Source organism: Polypterus senegalus, chromosome 13 (genome assembly GCF_016835505.1).
Source record: "Polypterus senegalus isolate Bchr_013 chromosome 13, ASM1683550v1, whole genome shotgun sequence".
Lineage (NCBI taxonomy): Eukaryota > Metazoa > Chordata > Cladistia > Polypteriformes > Polypteridae > Polypterus > Polypterus senegalus.
In genome coordinates, this window is record NC_053166.1 from 69382616 (window position 1) to 69403213 (window position 20598).

The following is a 20598-nucleotide window of genomic DNA, read 5'->3' on the forward strand; positions in this document are numbered from 1 at the left end:
TCCATGTAGTTTGTTGTACGTTTAAATTAAGTTTAAATTCATGGTTTCGTGAAGAAAGGACATTGCAAAGATTCTAAATGAATGGGACCCAGGCATGACCAAAGCTAGACAGCAGCAAACGATGTGAAAAACATCCATATAATGGAACCTCAGCATCCAATACAAACAGGAAAGGAACAACCGCACAGTACAGTAATTTTGAATTGAAGACCGGATTCTTGACAAGTGAATGAAGCACATTATTGTGGGAGTTACATCAGATGCTGAGTTTCACAGAAGTAATTATTAATAATATTGTAGCAAATACTGCATGTATTTTGCACAGTCTGAGTATACAAATTGATAAGGAACATGTGACAAACTTAATACAGAATTTTTTTTTTTTTTTCCATGAACGTTTTTCACATGATTTGCAGTTGTCCAGCATTGATCACTGCTGGGTCCCATTCATTTAGAATCTTTGTTATATCCTTTCTTCATGAGAGCATAAGATTATACGTTTTCCTTGGTCACCACTAAAAATTACAACCAGCAAATGACATATAAAAAATATTTTTGGGGGGTTTATTCCTTTAAATACTGATACCCTGTCACCTCTTGATTTCCATCTTTTTAAGGCAAAGATGTTCTCAGGTGACTGAAAGATTTTAGATAGGAATCTCATTGGGGGCCCATTTCAGGTGCTGTGTGCAACCTAACATCTATTAAATGATTTATTTGCAGCTCTACTATGAGTATTTACTTTTAAACAAATTTTATATACATTTTTGAGAATGTGCTTATTTAAAGCGTATTCCATTCTGGAGCATCCAAAAATGTGATGCTTCAGGATGGAGTCTCACACATTGTGACTATGTCATGAAATAAGCATATTCATAAATATTGTGTAATGGATCGGCCGTGACTAATTGATAGGGTTTAAGCAACTGTTGGCCGATTTAATTTTGTTTAATAGCTTACACACTATCAAATTGGGTAGGTGTGGATTCAATTTTATTCAATCAAACTTGATTCTTTGCCAAATAGTGATGCCTGTTGTAATTTTTGTGCTCGCATCTTCAACTTCATTGCAATATAAACACAGTTTAAATTTAATATGCTTTATGGATTTATTCTGTCTCTAAAATTTGCAACTTTCGGGTACTCTAATAATGTTACCACTCCAGATAAATTAAACTAAGCTATGATCCAAACTGAAGTAATTTTGCCTGTTCAGAAAAAATCCCAGATAAATATTGGAGCTCTTAAATAATGCAGATTCGACGTGGATTGGAAAAGCTCGCCCCGTGTGACGTTTGCGAGCCCTCTCGCTCCTGAGGAGGAGGGGTCGATTGTGAGTAGACCACGATGGTCTCCAGTGCACAGAGGTTAAATTTAGCTATTTCGCGTGTTGCTCGTGCCTGAGTCCGGATCTCTGTCTGGCAGCTGCAGAAATTTCTTTTTCAGGCTACAGTGGCCGTTTCTCTGCGGCTGATGATCACGGAAAGATGTCCTACGTGGAGGTCAACGTTTGTGAAGGACTCCTGGAGGAATAAAGCAGCGCCTTGCCTGCTTTCTGTTTCGCGCTGACAGCATTAAGAAGTCCGCGCACTTAAGGCGGCATGTCCGAACGACAAGAATCCTCGTCCTTTCTTACTATCCCCAGCAGACAAGCTTTGGCGGAGGCAGCGGGGGATGAAGAGGATGAAGACGACCCTGCACTGCTGTCCCGACTGCTGCCCCGCTCATCGCCCATCCCGAGAAGAAGGGGCCTTTCCATCATAGAGGACACGGCTGAATACTTTAAGAACCGGTCGCAGGTGTCTGCAGAGAGAAGGGTTTCCTTCGCGGACGCGGTGGGTTTCGACCTGGTGGAAGTGAAGTTTTACCATAAGTTTGATAGCGACGATATTCTCGCAACCAGCAAAGAGGACAGCGAGGACGTGTCCCCCATTTATCAGGTCCTACCCACCTTTACTTCGCCTGACCCATGCCAACTCCTACAGGCAGTACGGGCCCAGAAGGTCGAGGTGGAGAGAGTGTGGCCGGCGGCAGATGACCCCCTGTCACTGCTGGGGCACGTCCGCGTCCTTAACGTTTCCTTTCAGAAATGCGTATACGTGCGTTCCACCATGGACAGCTGGGGGACCTTCTTCGACTACCTGGCCGACTACGTACCAGACTCTTCGGATGGAGAAACGGACCAGTTCCTGTTCAGGCTCGCTTTTACTGCTCCTTACCTAACAGATGGCTCCCGCATTGAATTCGTGGTTCGCTATGAGTCACCTGAGGGGGTTTTCTGGGCAAATAATGGGGGACAGAACTATGCTGTAGTGCTGAAGGTGACCGCAAAAGATACAGTGACGGCAAAGGAGGAAGAAGAGGAAAACGATGAGGAAGAGGCAGAGAAGTACATGGAGTCAGTACCTACTGTGAACAAACCGCACCGAGGCATTTTAAAACCAGTGGCCCTTAGATCCCGGTAGGTGCTTCTTGGTGTGCCTTATTAGTTCAGTGAGTGGTGATTTGGCTGTTAAAAATGCAATTGACGCACGGGCAGCAGGCCAGATACTTGTCACTCCGGGTCCATTTCGAGCACATCTGAGCTAGCATGTGAAAACCGTCAAGTCTTTCTTGGCCAAAATAGTCTTGTCCTCCGTAATTAAGGTCTGTTGTTGTAGCATTTATTATCCAGTGGGTTGCGTGCAATTGCGATGCCACTCCCCCTTTCATCCATTTTCTATAGGATAAACTCAAGTTAGTGTTGCTTGATGACATTACGTCATGTCTTTGGACAGTGGGAGGAATCGTAAATTTTTAAAGGAAATGAAGTGAATGAAAAATGTAAGAGTACCGTGGCATGGCAGTTGCCACTTCAAAGTGTCGGATCTCCATGTATCTATTTGAAGATATATAGAGGAAGTTTCTTTTCGGGTAACTGTTTTCAGTGTCTCAATATAAAAAAATAATAAAGGCTTGATTAAATAGCTGCTTTAGCTGCATTTTAGCTGCTTGTATTCATTCTGGTATTTATGTTAAATACTATGGGTACTCTTTGACTTCTTAATTAATTAACTGTTGATTACTATGAGGATTTAGAGGTTGCTGATACCGTGGCATTGTCTCATATGTCTATAAGCCTGAATTTAAATTCCCATCTTGGCACCATACTACTGAAGAAGTTTCTCCACATATAACAGACATATATAAAGTATGATATACAGTTTACTCTCACATGAACAAAAGAGGCTATGTGTGCGATAATAACACATTTGCTGAGTGTCAGAATGGATTCTCTTGCTCTTTACTGGTCTCTTTTAGGTGACTCACTATCCCTAAAAGGACTGCTTGCCGTTGCTGCACTAACTAGATAAAATGATTTTTATTACTTTGCAGGTTTTCTGTTTTCATAGGTGCCGCTGGTGATGAAATGCCAGCTTATGCTATGGGTGATTCATCCCTGGTTGATGCAACTTGTTAGTGCTGTCACATAGCCCTCCCTTCAAAGATGCTGTCCCCAGCAACCACTTCCAACTTCCTGAAACAGCTAGGTTGTCTTTGTTTCTTTTGCAGTCATGTGGCTGCTGACAGAAGCACATCTTGAGCGTTTCGCTGTCAGGTGGTGCAGCATGGGTTGTTTAACAGATCATCACACAGAAATGTAGTGTTTGATTTCAAGTGAGCAGGGGAACTTCCTTGTCTGGAGCCGCAGTTGTTCTGGTCTCTTGGCTGTTTTCCTTCACTGAACTGATATCACAAACGGGGTCAGATCTCAGCTTTGAGACTCCACTTCCACTCCTCCTCTGTAAAGCCTCTGCTATCTGCCCCCGTTCTTTTGGAATTAAAACTTTACTATTGGTGCTTCACACAGCTCACCTGGGGTCAGTGGCAATTTGATCTGCCACACTTTTTTCCAGCTGCATGAGCCAGGCATTCCACTGGCATCCATGCATTCATGCCAATGGAACATAGCAGACGGAGAATTGTTGGTAGAGCTGCAGAGGCAGCAGTCTCTCAGCTGTTTCCCTCCATGCCGATGCTGCAAACAGTAGCCTGAATCTCAGACCTAAGCCTCTCCAGCAACTCCTCAGAAAAGAGCCAAGCATTGTGGTCTCCATATCATGCTGGCCTTGCTACAATTGGGACAGTGGGTCTTCTTTATGTCCCAACGTCTGGCACCAAGTGCCAGAATGGATTCTTTGCTTTTTAAAGTGCTCTTTTAGGCGACTCCCAATCCTTAAGTGGACTGCTCACAATTGCTGCACTAGATGTTGTTTTGTTTGTGATATTGCGGGTTTTCTATTTTTATAGATACCCCTGCTGCTGCTGATAGGACGCCAGTTCATACAATGAGTGACTCATTCCTGGCTGATGCTACTTTATTATGATACAAATAAAAGAGGCCAAGTGTGTTCTGCTGTGGACACCTTTTTGTAACACTAATGGTATTAGTGTATTCAGAGGATGCTTATGGATGGCACATTGGTCTGAGCTGCTGCCTAACAGCCCAGTCTCCTGGGATAGAATTATATTTTTGGGTAAGATTTGTGTGTAGTCCACACATTCGCTTTTTGCCTATGTGGGTTTCCTGTGGGTACTCCAGTTTTTCTCTGACAAGTATTTTGGGTTAAATGCCAGTTTCTTTTTGACTTAATGTACATGTAATGTTAGTGTGTATGCAAGTGGGCCATTAATAGATTGGAGTCCCATCCAGAGCTGAATTTGTTGCTGCCAGGATATTCACCAGCCCCTAGCAAATCATTAAAAATGTAGAACATTTCATCTAATTGAGAAAATACAGTAGATGTAAATCAGTGAATTTGAGATTGATTGCTGCAGTTATCCAGCTGTTAGTTGATTTATTGTTTTGATAAGGTGAAACATTTGGGATCAGTCAGCAGCTGAATCCAGCTCATTTTCATTCTTTGGCACCACTGTGTCACAGTTTCAGACTCGGAGCCACTGTATGTTCAGAACCCAGTTGTGGCACTTTGTATGTGGATGTTACATGATGTTCTGGTTTTCTCCATGGTTTCCAGTTTACTATTCTGGAATATAGCATATTTGCTGTATTGGCTATTCTAAATTTTCCCTGAATGAGGGAATGATTTCTACAGTGGGGTATAATGGGGTTTTCTGAAAATGAAATGTAAATTTTGAAGATTTAGTCATATCAACCTTAGTTAACACTTTGCACATGACCAAAAAACATAAATTAATAGTCTTATTTTTTAAAATGGACACTCTTTTATTGTTTGGATTGTTGTGTATCATTGTGTCAGGGGACCCGCTGTGGTATTTATTTTCAAGGCATTAGTCATTTTACTGTGAAGGGTTGGTTCTGCTGCTCCAAAACATTTAAAGTTTTTGATTAATTTTCTGTTTCTTTACTTGATGTTCTTTTTGTGTTTCATTTTCTGTTATTAAATATTTCAGGTTAATTATCCAATGGAAATTGTTACACCAGTATTTGGCTGCAGTCTGTGATTATACATAACATAAGAACAATCAATAATTTCACAGAGAGCACCACTACAAGACACCATACAAATCACAAATGAATACAGTACAAAGCAACACAAGATAAAAAGGCCTCAAGCAAAATAATAAAATCTGAACTTTGAATCAGAGGTCTATAGTACTGATCTGAATACAGTGGTTTCAACAACAACAAATGAATGAATGAATCTAATCCAAAATGTAGATACTGAAAGGGAGACCATCACAGTCTTACTGTAGTATCAAGTCAGAGTATTAATTACAATAAAGTAAGGAAACATAGGTATTCACGGACAGTTTGTCAGGGGAATATTTGGTATAATAGTGTGACAAAGATGTTATGAAAATATGATTAGCCCTGACTTGTTGAGAGTTACAGAGTTAGTCAGTTGTAGTAGTTGAACCTGCAACCTTATTGTTTTAACTCCCCACCAGACACGACTGCCATCAGGTGATTTGCTTACATAATAATGAATGGCTGTCCTGAAAAATGGTGTTTTATCTTGTAGTGCTGGTAGATTTGTCAGGTACCACAGATTTAGTGGCAGTTAAATGCTAAATAAACACACCTCAATAAGCTGGCCAACCTGGACACATACTATCAGTTAAGTTATCAGAAGATAAACGTAAGGACTAGTAGGAGAATGCAACACACAGTAGGCCACATTTCTGTTTTGCTCAATTCTTCAGGTAGTTTAGCAATAATCCATCTACCCCTCTGTTAATTCTTGTGCCCCAGTCTTTCTGATGGAAGTGCTTTACATGACCTGTTATTTCACAGGTAACAGATTGCTTCACCATAGTTCACACCTGCCAAAACTGTTACACCCGTAGAGATTGCACCTTTTATTTGTTTTCTCATGCTTGCACTGGTTTTCTCCTCTGTTACATTGAGTCTGACAGAGACCCACAGCTCCTTCAGGTCTTATCCTATCACTGGTTCTTCAGAGCTTCAATGACAGTGTAGCCCCGTGCGTGTAGATCCATCTCTTAATGTAATATCAAAGACTTCTGCACATGTTATAGATGGTTGCCAATCCATCTACAAGTGTTATTTAAGCTGTTCTTGTTTTTCATATACAGGCATGAGGTAGGGACTGTAGATTTGTTCTTAAGTTGAATTTGTATGTAAGTCGGAACAGGTAACATTATTTTAATAAATACTATTATTAACCGACTGTAACTAAGTGCTCTGCCAATGAATGATGGAGTCTCACCTCTCTCTGAACTTTTCATTATTTCTACTTTATTTTCCATGGTGATGGTTTTCTCTTCTTTACTGTATCACCAGCACTTGCATCAGATTTGTGTTTTAGAGACATTGTTGAAGGGTGAAGACAAATGGTTAAGATGAGCTCTTCTGCACAGCACTGTACAAGCTATCACAGCAGGAAGGCACCCCTCGTCAGCACATCTGGCATACTGAACGAGAGACAACTTCCTGCTATGTACGTTAACTGTACAAGCAAGCTTGCAATTGGGAATGCATGGGGGTGGCGAGGAGCGATTTACCATTCGCCCGCCAAACAGTCACCTCCACTTGCATACAGTATGCTGCCTGCAGCGTCTGCCCGCCGAGAACGAATAGGGTGCGGCCTAAGGCGGGTAGTGAATCGCCCACCACTGCCCACATTCAACAAGCAGCCCCCTGAGGCACACTATACAATGCTGCACCCCACCGCCCCATTCACCCTCAGTGGCCTCCATTCAGCCACAACCGGGTCACCGCTTGCCGCATCACCAGCCACCCACCGAAAACAAACGGGGCAGTCCGGAACAGTAGCTGCGACAGTGTGGTGGGCGGGCAGTGATCCGCCCCATCAAGCCTCTGTCCTGCATACAAGCAGTAGCTGTGGCCCCGGTGACTATGGACCTTGGGTCATCGCTTGCTGCGCACCCAGCCGCCCACCTAGAATGAATTAGGTGCGGTCCCACCACGTCATTCATCAACCGGAGCCGCTCGAGGGACACTACATTGTCCGAGCAGTGAAATCGCCCCCTCTAGCCACCGCTTGCAGCGTCCCCAGGCTGAAGATGACGGAGTGGTAGTTACTGAAGAGCCTGCGTCGCGTCCCCCAGACAGATGAAGGAGCAGCTGCGGCCCCATTTGTAAGTCGTATGTCGGATGTCCGTAACTTGGGGACTACCTGTACCTATTTATTCACCAGTCCAATCTTTCATCTCCTGGCTCATGTAATGTGTTGTCTGCTCCTTTTATTCTTTGCCTACTTTGCCAGTCTTTCCCTGAAGAAGCATATTCAACCAAGTGTGAATCTGGGGTTCAGGTGTGCGTTGGTGATCTGCAGAACTCTGTTGTCTGGAGATTCATATTTTTAATAGATTAACCCATGACAGATTGAAATAAGGTTGAAGTTTAGACATGGATACCATGAGGTACTCCAGGATTCGAGCCTAGGAGTGGATTTTAGAAGGTATTGGCTGATCGCAGGATGATGTCCCTAGTCTGTTCAGATTCAGCCGTTATGGCTCACCACAAACAAAGGTGAAAGATGAGAGCATGTACATTGACAATTAGACAAGAGACAAGCGTGAGACAGAGCCATGCACAGCAGATCTGGAAACTAGCTATCAGGAGCAGAGCTCTGAATGTTGCTGAAAGTGGAAGGAATATTTTGAGGTACTCCTAAATCTAATGAATACACCCTTTTTGAAATCATTAGTTGTGGTTATGTCCATCTCTAAGGCAGCGGTCACTGCTGTGAATTAATAGCTCCATGGCTGTAAGGTCCCAGGATGGATAAGATCCAAAAAGAACCTCTGAAAGCACTGGATATCATGGGAATGTTTGGGCTAAAATGCCTCTTCACCATGGCATTGAATGTTGGGAGAGTGTGTGAGGACTGGTAGACTTCACTGATGATCCCTATTTTTTTTCATCAGATCTAAAGGAAATAATGCTGATTCCATGCTGGATATTTTACAGTCTTGCCGCTTTTTGCCCATACATAGAAATCTGAGGCATGAAAGGAATTTGTCATTCTTATCTGTGTATGCTTTGTGGATGTGGGAAAAGCTTATGATCAAGTACACTATAGGTCCTTATGGTAGGCCCTCAAAGAACACACGGTTGCTGGGCCTCTGCTGCATGCTATTCAGTCCCTGTATTTGCAATGCAAAAGTTATGTTCACATGCTTGGAGTTAACTTGAGTCAATACGGGCATTTGATTTCACCTATGGCATATCTTATCACTCCTTTTCATGACTGAATGGGGATGCAATGAATGTGGCTCTGTTGCTGGCAGATCATGATGATCATGCCCTCTTATCTTCGTTAGATTGAGCTCGCTGCCATGCAACAAAATAGTTTGCTGCTGAGTATGAAGTAGTTGGGATAATAATTAACAACTCCAAATCTGAAGTTGTGGTTGCCTTCTTGAAATAGTAGCTTGTTCTCTTCAGGTAGGTGTGAGCAGATGGCCGTAATGGATGAATTAATGTACCTTCAGGCCATGTTGATGTTTGGGGGATAAAATGATCATGAGACAGAGCAACACATTTTTGCATTGAAAGCAGCTTTGTAGACATAGTCTAGTACAATGATGGTGAAGTGGTAGTTAAGTGCTCAACAAAAGCATTCAATGTCCGCGTACATCCCCTTTCTCGCCTGTAGTCTCAAGACTTGTGTAGTGAGAAAATCACAGGTACAGGTGCTCAAAATGAGGTTCCTGCTCAGGGTTACCCATTCATAATGGAGGAAAGAGCTAAGCAATACGGGAGGACCTTGGAGTAGAACTGTTATTTCTGTGGCTCAGGCTGAACCTACTAAGGTGGTTGGCATGTTGTTATAACCCCCGTTCAGTGCTCAGAGGCATGACTCACAGGGAGAAGACCAGTTCTAGGACACGTTTGAAGTGTTTTATGTCTCAGCTGGCCCCTGAACATCTGAGAGTTGACTAAAAGAGCTTGAATGAATAGGAAGACAGGGTGGACTGGTCAGGTCAGTTCAGTTTGATTCTTCCATGACCCTCATCAGGGTAAAAGGGGTGAAAATGATGATGATGATAACACTAACCTGAATATAGTAGTTTTTTGTTTTTTAGTACATTTTTACTCAGCGGAGACACACAAATAGAAAGCAAGAGAAGGCAATGTATTCAGGTTATGTCTCATAAGGAAGCATGTATTGTTTTTATTAATAATCATTGATGTTTAAAATAAACATTTATTGATTGCTACATTTCTGATAGATCATTATCCCCAGCCTGACCCTATACTAATTTTAAGTTCCCATGTCCTCATTATCACACTCTTCTCTACATATCACATCCTAGACAAACTGTCAAACTAACTTGATTCCAATCCATGCTAGCTATTTTCCAGACCAGAATAGGAAAGCTAGAATCTTCTTCTTTTGGCTGCTCCCATTAGGGGTTGCCACAGTGGATCATCTTCTTCCATATCTTTCTATCCTCTGCATCTTGTTCTGTTACACCCATCACCTGCATGTACTCTCTCACCACATCCATAAACCTTCGCTTAGGCCTTCCTCTTTTCCTTTTCCTTGGCACCTCTATCCTTAGCATCCTTCTCCCAATATACCCAGCATCTCTCCTCTGCACATGTCCAAACCAATGCAATCTCGCCTCTCTGACTTTGTCTCCCAACTGTCCAATTTGACCTGACCCTCTAATGTACTCATTTCTAATCCTGTTCATCCTCGTCACACCCAGTGCAAATCTTAGCATCTTTAACTCTGCCACCTCCAGCTCTGTCTCCTGCTTTCTGGTGAGTGCCACCGTCTCCAACCCATATAACATAGCTGTTCTCACTACCGTCCTGTAGGCCTTCCCTTTCACTCTTGCTGATAGCAGCCTGTCATAAATTACTCCTGACACTCTTTTCCACCTTGACTGCACTCTCTTTTTCACTTCTCTTCCACAATCCCCATTACTCTGTACTGTTGATCCCAAGTATTTAAACTCATCCACCTTCACCAACTCTACTCCCTGCATCCTCACCATTCCACTGACCTCCCTCTCATTTACACACATTTATTCTGTCTTGTTCCTACTGACTTCATTCCTCTCCTCTCTAGAGCACATCGCCACCTCTCCAGGGTCTCCTCAACCTGCTCCCTACTATCTCTACAGATCACAATGTCATCAGCAAACATCACAGTCCACGGGGAGTCCTGTCTTATCTCGTCTGTCAACCTGTCCATCACCATTGCAAATAAGAAAGGGCTCAGAGCCAATCCCTGATGTAATCCCACCTCCAACTTGAATGCATCCGTCACTCCTACTGCAGACCTCACCACTGTCACACTTCCCTCGTACATATCCTGTACAACTGTTACGTATTTCTCTGCCACTCTCGACTTCCTCATATAATACCACAGCTCCTCTTGAGTCATCCTGTCATATGCTTTCTCCAGGTCCAAAAGACGCAATGCAACTCCTTCTGGCTTTCTCTAAACTTCTCCATCAACATCCTCAGAGCAAACATTGCATCTGTGGTGCTCTTTCTTGGCATGAAACCATACTGCTGCTCACTAATCATCACCTCACTTCTTAACCTAGCTTCCACTACTCTTTCCCATAACTTCATGCTGTGGCTCATCAGTTTTATTCCCCTGTAGTTACTGCAGTCCTGCACACCCCCCTTATTCTTAAATATCGATACCAGTATACTTCTTCTCCACTCCTTAGGTATCCTCTCTCTTTCCAAGATTCCATTACACAATCTGGTTAAAAACGCCACTGCCATCACTCCTAAACACCTACATGCTTCCATAGGTGTGTCATCTGAACCAACAGCCTTTCCATTTTTCGTCCTCTTCATAGCTGTCCATACTTCCTCCTTGCTAATCTGTTGCACTTCCTGATTCACTTATCTCCACATCATCCAACCTCGTCTCTCTCTCATTCTCTTCATTCATCAGCCTCTCAAAGTACTCTTTCCATCTGCTCAACAAACTCTCCTCGCTTGTGAGTACGTTCCATCTTTACCCTTTATCACCCTAACCTGCTGTACATCTTTCCCAGCTTGGTCCCTCTGTCTAGCTAATCGGTACAGGTCCTTTTCTCCCTCCTTTAGTGTCCAGTGTCATACAACTCATCATGCGCCTTTTCTTTAGCCTTCACCACCTCTCTCTTCACCTTGCGCCTTATCTCCTTGTACATTTGTCTACTTTCTGCATCTCTCTGACTATCCCACTTCTTCTTTGCCATATGCTCCAATTACCACTTTCTGTCCCTTGGGTATACTGTTCATCACTTCATCCAACTCACTCCAAAAGTCATCTTTCTCACCCATTGCACACCCAACTTGTGGTGCATATGCACTAACAACATTCATCATCACAACTCCAATTTCCAGCTTCATAATCATTACTCTGCCTGACACTCTTTACACCTCCAAAACACTCTTGACATACAGTACTGTTCCTTCAGAATAACCCCTACTCAATTTCTCCTCCCATCCACACCATGATAGAACAATTTCAATCCATCTCCAATCCACCTGGCCTTACTCCCCTTCCATTTAGTCTCTTGCACTCACAATATGTCAACCTTCCTTCTCTCCATTGTATCTGCTAACTCTCTCCCTTTACCAGGCATACTGCTAACATTCAAAGTTCCTACCCTCAGTTTCACTCTCTTTACTTTCCTCCTCTCCTCCTGCCTCCGGACACGTCTGTCCCCTCTTCTTCTCCTTTGGCCAGCAATAGCCCAATTTCTGCCAGCACCCTGTTGGCTAACAGTACTGATGGCGGTCGTTGTTAACCCGGCGCTCAACCGATCCGGTATGGAAATTTGTATTGTTGTCCACATATTGATTCGGCATTTATCCGGGCTTGAGACCGGCACAAAGAAACACACTGGTTTGTGCATCCCCTGTGGCTGGGTTAATAGGAAAGCTAGAATATAAGTTGAAAAAAAACAGGGACTGGAGTGTTAATTTGAAAGGGGCTAAAGGTGGCCCCATGTGAGGTAACTTGAGAAGGTGAATGAGAATGAGTACATGCTCATCAGATTTTAATGACATATTTTAATGTTTTGTTGCAGTTGAACCTTCTTCACATATAACATAATTACAGTTTGTACAAACAATTCAATTTATGTAATTTCATTCTAGTACAGGTTCCAGGCCTCAATGACTCTGAGTTTCAGAGTGTTTATGTTACTGTTTTCATATTATTTATTGACATATGATGATTGGTAGGGTTTGAATATTTTTATAACAGAACTTGTTTTATGTTGTCAACCAAATAGGTTAGAAAATATCATGAAAGTAAAGTTTTCAAACATGCTTAATCCAGGCCACAACTTCATGAGGGGTTGGTATCATTAAAACAAGGCAAGAACCAATCTTAGAAAAAGGAGCCAGTCTATAAATATCTCTTGAAGCCTTAAACTCCCTGCAATAGCCATGTTTGCTGTGGCATGCTGGTTGGCCCATTAGCCATTCCCAGAATGCATCATTTTATGGTGCATTACAAAATACACAAAAGTACAATTCGAAGTAAATTTGGGAGTGCTGAATCATTTGATTCAAATGCTTCAGCAATTACATGAATATAAGCTCAGGAAAGATAATGAATATTAAATGTTCAATTTAAGTTTGTCCCAACCATCTAAAGCATAGCAGAGCTTGTGGAAAAATTTGTCCTTTTTAAGAAGAGAGACAGTATGTTTTATTTTTATAGTATTTTTAGAATTATCTCATCAAATTGTGGTTTCTACCTTTCTGCATTAGTCCTGGATTTTTTGATGCTGCTCAGATACAAGTCCCCTTGGCTAAGCTGGTTGAAAAAATGGGCATATATGTAGGCATTGTTTGCTGAAATTGTTTCCTCACTGAATTCTTGCCATTATTATATAAATTCCATACAATGTTAGTTTGGTGCAGGCTTTAACAAAGTTCATATCTACCTTTAACTCAAGTTTTCCAATGAAGTACACACACACTTAACCTGTAGAATTGTGGGACCTAACTGAAAAAGACATCCTGGCTCTGTGGTAAAACCAAGTTGTTCACATCATTCATAACTATTCAAGCCGCAGCTGTCCTTGTAGACAGAAGATGAGATTTTGAGGTTTTTGTTGTGGTGGCATGGCTTACCTCTAGCTCTTGGCTATGAGCCAAAGCTGCCAAAGCTCTACCATCTCTTGTGACGAGCCACAAGTTGATAACTTAATTAACAGTTGCCTTTTGCAGCTCTGTGTCTCTAGGCTACTGTTTGTGGTTGCCTACTGATTTAACTCCAACGCAGTGGTAATTAAGATTGTTGGGCTTTCCTAGAGACCAATGTTTGATGTACAAATTGCCTACAAAGGTTGAAAAAAATCAACAATGCTGTATGGAAAAGTAAGAAAACTTTTTTTTACATTATAATGTCTTCAGTTAGTGTAACTTTACAGAAGGCAAGACATTTTTAAAATTAGCATTTAGGTGATTAGTAGGGAGAACCCTCTTTGTTCTCAGGAACAGCACTATTTGTGGTAAATGTAGCACATCTAACCTCCGGCTTTTAATTGCTCCTTGCTGACAAGATGTAAGTTGTCTTTAATCAAGCTTATTTTGTCAGTTTGTTTGTTTCTTTTCAGTAATATATCATCCTCTTTAACAATGATTTATACATTTCCATTTTAGGATCACAAGCCTGTATAGCATGCCATTACAAGCCTTTTTTAGCTGCTTGTCTAATGTTCACAACAGATTAAAATAGACACAAGTGCCTTAACTTGATATTCAACTTTAATGGCTATACCTCTGACCTTTGACGTTTGGCCCTAGTGGTACTTTGACACCTGCTGCGTCTGTTAAGTGCCAACACAAGGTCAATTTTGCCTTTGTACTTGTGTGTGTATGTGTGTATAATTTTATATATAATTTTGATTTGTCATCAGCCTTTGACCTTTCTTCAATATTGTCATGTGGTTTCCTCTTACTGATTTATTTTGTGGTATGTTTTCAGGGCAGAACATGAAATTCCAGAAATGGAGGATGAGCACAAGGTGATGGAGAGTAAGTGGATATTGCAGCAAAGAAGGAAGGGCACTTTCAGTGCCTGTATACTTTTCACTGCAGTCTGATTGTTATTTTTATTATAGTATAATGTATGTTTGTCTTAGGAGTAAGGAAGTTGGGACTTTGGGGTTAGGTTAATTTGGCAGCTGGTTCCACATGCATTTAAAACCGTCTAAATAAGAGACAAACCACTAAAAAGCTGAAACAAAAATGAACAAAATAGGGAGGGTGCAGTAGTTAGTTTTTCTCATGCCTCAAGGACATAACCCTCTGGGTTCAAGTCCTACAACCACATTTCTGTTTAGAGTTTTCATATTCTCCCACTGTGTCTTTTGTGTTTTCTTTTAAATAAGACATTTGCGTTAGGTTAACTAGGAGTTTGCAAGTTGGCCCTTTGTGAGTATATGAATGGGCTCTGCAATGAACTTGTTACCAACCTTGTATCAGATCTTACTGGATACACCCCAGTTTAGAAAGTGTTACGTTGTATTATATTTGCACATATTTATGATGTAGTATTATGTGGAATGCAATTAATTAATAATTCTGATGATTGCCTGCTATTTTTATTATTTTGGAAACCACTGGCATTCTCATTCTGAAACTGAAAGTGTGGTTTTTGTATATTATCCCTTATTATGGTAAAAAAAAAAAAACAGTGTGGTAGATTTAAAAAAAAGAGTTACTGTTCAAATAATTTTTAAATATTTAAGCAAATGGTAAAGAGATGCACAAATACAGTATGAATCTGGTTAATTGCCCCTAAAAGCTACAGACCAAGTAATGCACACTCTTCTAGAAGAATGTCAATAAATATTTAAAACTGTAACAACAATATAAAATAAGGTTATCAATAGATGTGCTAATAAGTAAATATTATTATAAAAATAAAAAGACTAGTCAAATAAATAAGAAAAAGTTGATGAGTTTAGTGACAATCATATAGATAATTTAGTAAATTAAGCCAAACGTGATTCTATTTGCTGTTCTTAAGACATTCCAATTCAAATAACACGATTAATAAGGAAACCTATTTTTTGTCTGAGTAACACTAAGCTTTCAAATACAATAAGCAATACCACTTTAGAGCACTTTTATTGTAAAGTGCTAAGAAGTCTCTGTAGTTCAGAGTGAATTTATAGAGGCATGCCAGACATGCAGTTTTGAAAAAGTGTATTTTTGTGAGCCCAGTTGCTAATGTCGGGATGATAACATGAAGTGCTTGGCATTTAGCATATTTATGGTCCACTCATTTCTTTTGAAGAAATCAAAAACATGTAATCTTCTAATTTCTGTATGAAACAGCCCAGTCTTCATAATTGCTATATCTCTACCAGAAGGCAGAAGTCCACCTGAATAAGAAGAGAGAGTGATGTGATGATTAGTCTTTGTGTGCTCTTTGAGGATTTAAAAAAAAAAATAAAAATTAATTTGTATTCAATTGGGGATGTAAGAGTAAGAAGTTTTAAAAGGAGCTAAATTTGCATAGAATATCTGAATATCTTTACCTGCTGGTTTTAATTTTTTTTCTAGGGGATACAGAAGAGACTTCACCAGACAGAGAACATTCATCTCTTGCTTACCCTGACATTAACATAGAGGTGAGTGTTCTATTCTGATAAGTTCAATATCAACTGAACTCAAGATGACCCATCACTCAGTTTTAGATGTAGCAATGCAAAAAACTGATTTCTAATCATAATGGATACATAAATTTAAATAAAATCTGACACATTATTTAATTATATAGTTTAATAGTATTTGTTTTGATTTTTTAAGTAAGTAACAGAGTCCATGCGGTTTTGATATTCTTTTCAAGTAGGGCATCATCATTAATAATTAGTCCAAGCTTGCCGGTTTTCATGTTCTGTCTTTAAAATGTTACCCAGATGTATCATTTTGTGGTAGGATTGAGCAGACATTATTTTTCAGCAGTGAAATTGGATCTTTGAGAATTCTTGGTAAATTCCTTAATAATCTAAATACATGAAAAGCCATTTATTATTTAACACGGGAATACTTTAAAATATGGATGGTACTATCGTCGGGTTCCTACTGCTTCTTAAACAACATCACAATTGTTGTTCCAGAATAGTATTAGTTAGCCTCTGACATCATAAAGCACTCTTTGCCTGAGAAAGTACACAAAATCCCCCATTCGAAATAAAAAAAGACCCTTGCTCCTTCATTCATAAAAGTGCATGCTCCAAGCTCGGGGGGAAAATTCTGTTTTCATTTAAATTTGCAAGATACTCAAATTTTTTTAAAACCATTGTTTAAAGATGTAAAATCATGTCCCTTGTGTATGGAGTCCCTGCTGTAAGATGTCCAAGGTTATCTGTATAGGTGAATGGGTGAAAGAAAATGACTGTCTCAATATGACAACTTTCATGTTTTTCCAGGATCAACACAAACCTAACAATATCAGGTTGACCATGAGTAGTCCAAGATTAATAATAGACTTTCTTAGTCCTGGCCAGCCGCAATAGTCAACAGTCTTGCTTTTATGTTTTTACATCTCCTATAGAATGAGTTGTTTATATTTTCAGAATATTCCTAAAACAAATCCTTCTTTGAATTACTTTGTTCATAGGACCATACTTGTCTCTCTTCAGTTTCATGCAACTCAGTTTTTTGAAAGTTAGTAGATACTGTATGTAAAGGGTTGATTCTTAATTGCCACAGTGCTGCTCCTTCTGTATCTTCTTGTTGAGCAGTCATAGTTAACTTAGCCACTCTTCAAAGAACAAATGCAGCTAGTGATATTACTCAAATATAGATTATGTTAAATAGACTGCCATCTAGAGAAAGAAAAGACACTGTAAAAATTGGCAATCATCATTAGCTAATCATTAACTAGAAACAAATATAAGGAACACGTAAGGATTACTAAGAAATGCAGCAATCAATGTCAGAATCCAAATTAACTGATTTTAAAGGAAAAAAGAACGGGGAGATAAAACAGGAACACACAGGCTAAAAAACGCACTGCAACAAAAGACATGAAAGATTTATCACCTTACCAATGAGTACAGTGAAGATGCTTAAATACATCAGCAAACAGAAAATACAAAATGGCTTCAGGTAGTGGCCTGCTGAAAAGGCCACTAAGAGGCATGATAATAGGTGTGCCCATATGTAAATGTAGGTGTGTCTGTCCACTACTACCTGTTCAAGATGTATAGCTAACCCCAATCCTAAGTACTGCCTGGGGGGTCAATATATATTTTTTCAAGAATTTTACTACAAAAAATAACACAAGTGTGCAGTACAAAAATATTGAACACAATAAACCTAAAAGCCTCTCTGGACTTAACAGGGACCAAATTCTGATCTATTGATTAGGGTGGCTGGTCCACTTGCCCACCCTAGCGGTATCTTCCCACTATTACCTTTAATTGACTGCAAATTCAGTGTTTGTTTGCCAGAAATGGCTTTTAATCCCTAGCCTGGAACAACTTTGGGGAAGGCCTATGCATACACTATTGTATCCTGTCTGCATTTGTAATGGATATCATCTTTCTCCACTAGTTTATTTTTATTTAGGAGACACAGTAGTGCAGGACTTTAGAGTTTCTGCTTTACTGATCAGATCCATTGTTGTGGGACAAAATATTCATGTTGTATTTGTTATTCACATCCCCAGTGGACATACATTTTAGGTTAATTCACAACTCTAAATTGGCCTGTATGTGAGTGTATCAGTGAGTGGATCCTCTGGTGTGGCACCCTGTGCATGGCTGGCTCCTGCTTCTCACCCAGTGCTTGGAGTAGAAGGTTTGAGAGTGTTATGTGTTGCATAATGTTGATATTTAGAGAAAATAAAATCCACAATAACATAAAAAAATCCATAATTTTGATATATGTATTTTCTGATGGGATATATAAATATTTCTTTCCTAGTGTCACTTGCAGTGACCTGCGGTTTCATTAATTGACTAATTCATTCGTGTGTTTTCCAAACTCACTTACATCTTTATGGAGTTTCCAGCATTTCTTAACATAACATTAAGCAACTTAATGTTTTGTGCCAGCTTTTTGTGATTCAAAAATTACTTCATTTATTCCAATAAAGACAACATATGTGTGGTCCGCGTCTCTATTTACCATGAATATGTTTAACTTGGGTCATTTTACTTAAAGCTACTGGCCCTGTTTTATTACAGACATTCTTGCACTTTTGGCATTACATACCATAATCATTCCCATTTATGAGATCATTAGGAAAACTAGAAGTAACAATCAGTTGTGAAGCTTTTATAGTTGGTTAACCTCTTGGTTGCCCTCTTCTACGCGGTGGTGTGCTGGGGAGGCAGCATAAAAAAGGACGTCTCACGCCTGGACAAACTTACAAGGAAGGCAGGCTCTATTGTTGGAACAAAGCTGGACAGTTTAACATCTGTAGCAGAACGCACTAAGCAAACTCCTGTCAATCATGAAGAATTCACTGCATCCACTGAATGTGTCATCTCCAGGCAGAGGAGCAGCTTCAGCGACAGACTGCTGTCACTGTCCTGCTCCACTGACAGACTGAGGAGATCGTTCCTCCCCAACACTATGCGACTCTTCAATTCTACCCGGGGGAGTAAATGCTAACATTATTCAAAGTTATTGTCTGCTTTTACATGCATTTTTATTACTCTTTAATTTAATATTGTTTTTGGTATCAATATACTGCTGCTGGATTATGTGAATTTCCCCTTGGGATTAATAAAGTATCTATCTATCTATCTAAACAATCTCTCAAAGCAAGTATTGTAGTTATATTTATCTATCTAATCTAACCTATCCCACATGTGTCAGTAGATGCAGAAAATCCAGAAAAAGAAATTAATTAATGTAGAATATATATATATATATATATATATATATATATATATATATATATATATATATTTATTCACTAAGGGCACGCAAGACAGAGACCACGCCCGCCAACTCACAGAGCCCCGTCCGTCAACTCTAAGACCATGTGATATGCTCGACAGAGCCCCGCCCACCAACTCTAACCCTCCTACCACGCCAACTGTAACCGTCCTCCCATGTCCAGCGTCGCTCTCGAGGCATGTGCACTGCCTACTCGTGTGCCCGCGTGCAACAACTCGCCAAACACAGCCTCAGTCGCTTTCGTCTGCGGAAAAGTCCACATGCACCTCTGAGCCACATTGACTTTTCACCGCTTGCAAGACAGAGAGCCATGACCGCCAACTCACAGAACCCCGTCTGCCAACTGTAATAGAGCCCCACCCATGGGTTACACACGAAAGAGCCACGAACGCCCACTCTAACCCTACTCTCACGTCATGGGGAACGCACAACAAGGCCCCGCCCGCCAACTCTCACCCTTCAGAGGCTTCCAAGATCGCTCTCAAGGCAATTATATGGCAACATCGACTTCTCAACTGTCACTCTAGAACAACTCAGAACACGAGCTATATTAAGCGTCACCAACGAAGACTCACTACACCTTAATAAACAGGTGCTGAAACTTATCCCTAACGATGAATTAACTTTCACCAGTGTTGACTGCATTGTCACAGACGTTTCTGCAGATCAGCTTGCATTCCCCGAAGAATTTCTTTAATAGTCTTACTCCCACTGGCATGCCTCAGCATAAACTCAAAAATGTTCACTTATCAATAAATAATTATATGCGACGTATGCTACTCCACGGGTTGGCTAGTTAAATATAAAATATCTTCTTGATTGCATTGACAGCTAACTTAAATGTAGGCATTTTTAATCAAAAATCCTAAGTCTACATTGCTTGTAAGGTTGATAGCAGTAGTTGTTGTCTTAGATGCACTAGAGTTAACATGATATTTAATAAACAAGAAAAAAATTTAGAAAATGTCTAATTCCGTGTTTGTTTTCTGTTGATCACAGCTCATTGAAGCTTCAGCTGCACTGTAGGTAATGTGCACCTATTTGGTCTGTGCCATTCCTTTAACACCACTGGTTCCCGTCCGAAGTTTGTTCAAAACCAGCATGAGTTATTTCCTAAACCTAGTTAGGTGAAAACGCTTCCTAACACCTTGGATGACATTTTTGAAATGATTAATGTATGCCTAGAATTATAGTTTGTGTTACGTGTTAAAGAGATAGTTGTAGTTAGACTACCTGTT

The 20598-nt window shown here is 40.4% G+C and overlaps 1 protein-coding gene across 1 annotated transcript in view; it reads left to right on the forward strand.

Annotated features, from left to right (window-relative positions):
• The first annotated feature begins 1361 nt into the window (after positions 1-1361).
• Positions 1362-20598, forward strand: part of si:ch211-167b20.8 — a 45574-nt gene continuing 26337 nt past the window's right edge. The window contains exons 1-3 of the mRNA XM_039774057.1: positions 1362-2461; positions 14421-14470; positions 16007-16074. Of these exons, the coding sequence (XP_039629991.1) occupies positions 1602-2461; positions 14421-14470; positions 16007-16074 (978 nt within the window). The 5' untranslated portion in view covers positions 1362-1601. The remainder of the gene's footprint in view (positions 2462-14420; positions 14471-16006; positions 16075-20598) is intronic.